The sequence below is a fragment of the Habropoda laboriosa genome, unplaced genomic scaffold (assembly GCF_001263275.1).
Source record: "Habropoda laboriosa isolate 0110345459 unplaced genomic scaffold, ASM126327v1 scaffold106, whole genome shotgun sequence".
Lineage (NCBI taxonomy): Eukaryota > Metazoa > Arthropoda > Insecta > Hymenoptera > Apidae > Habropoda > Habropoda laboriosa.
The window spans coordinates 187,665-188,009 of record NW_017100224.1 but is presented as its reverse complement, the minus strand read 5'-3'; the positions used below and the strand labels follow the sequence as shown (position 1 = coordinate 188,009).

Genomic DNA, 345 nt, shown 5'->3' with positions numbered 1-345 from the left:
TAATATTTAAACAAAAATATAAACAATATAAAAATTAAGTGATAAAATTAAGTATTCTATACAAACCTATACATATCGCATACTCCAAGCCCAATTAGTTCTTGTTTATGCCTCTCATAAACAATATCTGGCACTTTATTATCCATAACATCTGAACGTGCTTGTTGAAAATAATAATCATAGGCATTGACATCAATTTGTTTCAATCTGCGTAAACTTGGAGGTTTGAATCTCAGTCTAAAGTCAAATTTGTTTTTTTCTTTTACTTCTAAATAATGTGCTAATGGATACCAAAGTTTTGTATAATGATTTCTAAGAGCAAAGAGATGTCTGGCTACGGGACCT

General features: G+C 29.3%; 1 protein-coding gene across 1 annotated transcript in view; it reads right to left on the bottom strand.

Annotated features, from left to right (window-relative positions):
- The window catches only part of LOC108571112 (tyrosine-protein kinase JAK2), a 6,464-nt gene that overhangs the window by 5,667 nt on the left and 452 nt on the right, over positions 1 to 345 (bottom strand). Inside the window, 1 exon segment of the mRNA XM_017933087.1 lies at positions 67 to 343. Within this exon segment, the coding sequence (XP_017788576.1) occupies positions 67 to 343 (277 nt within the window).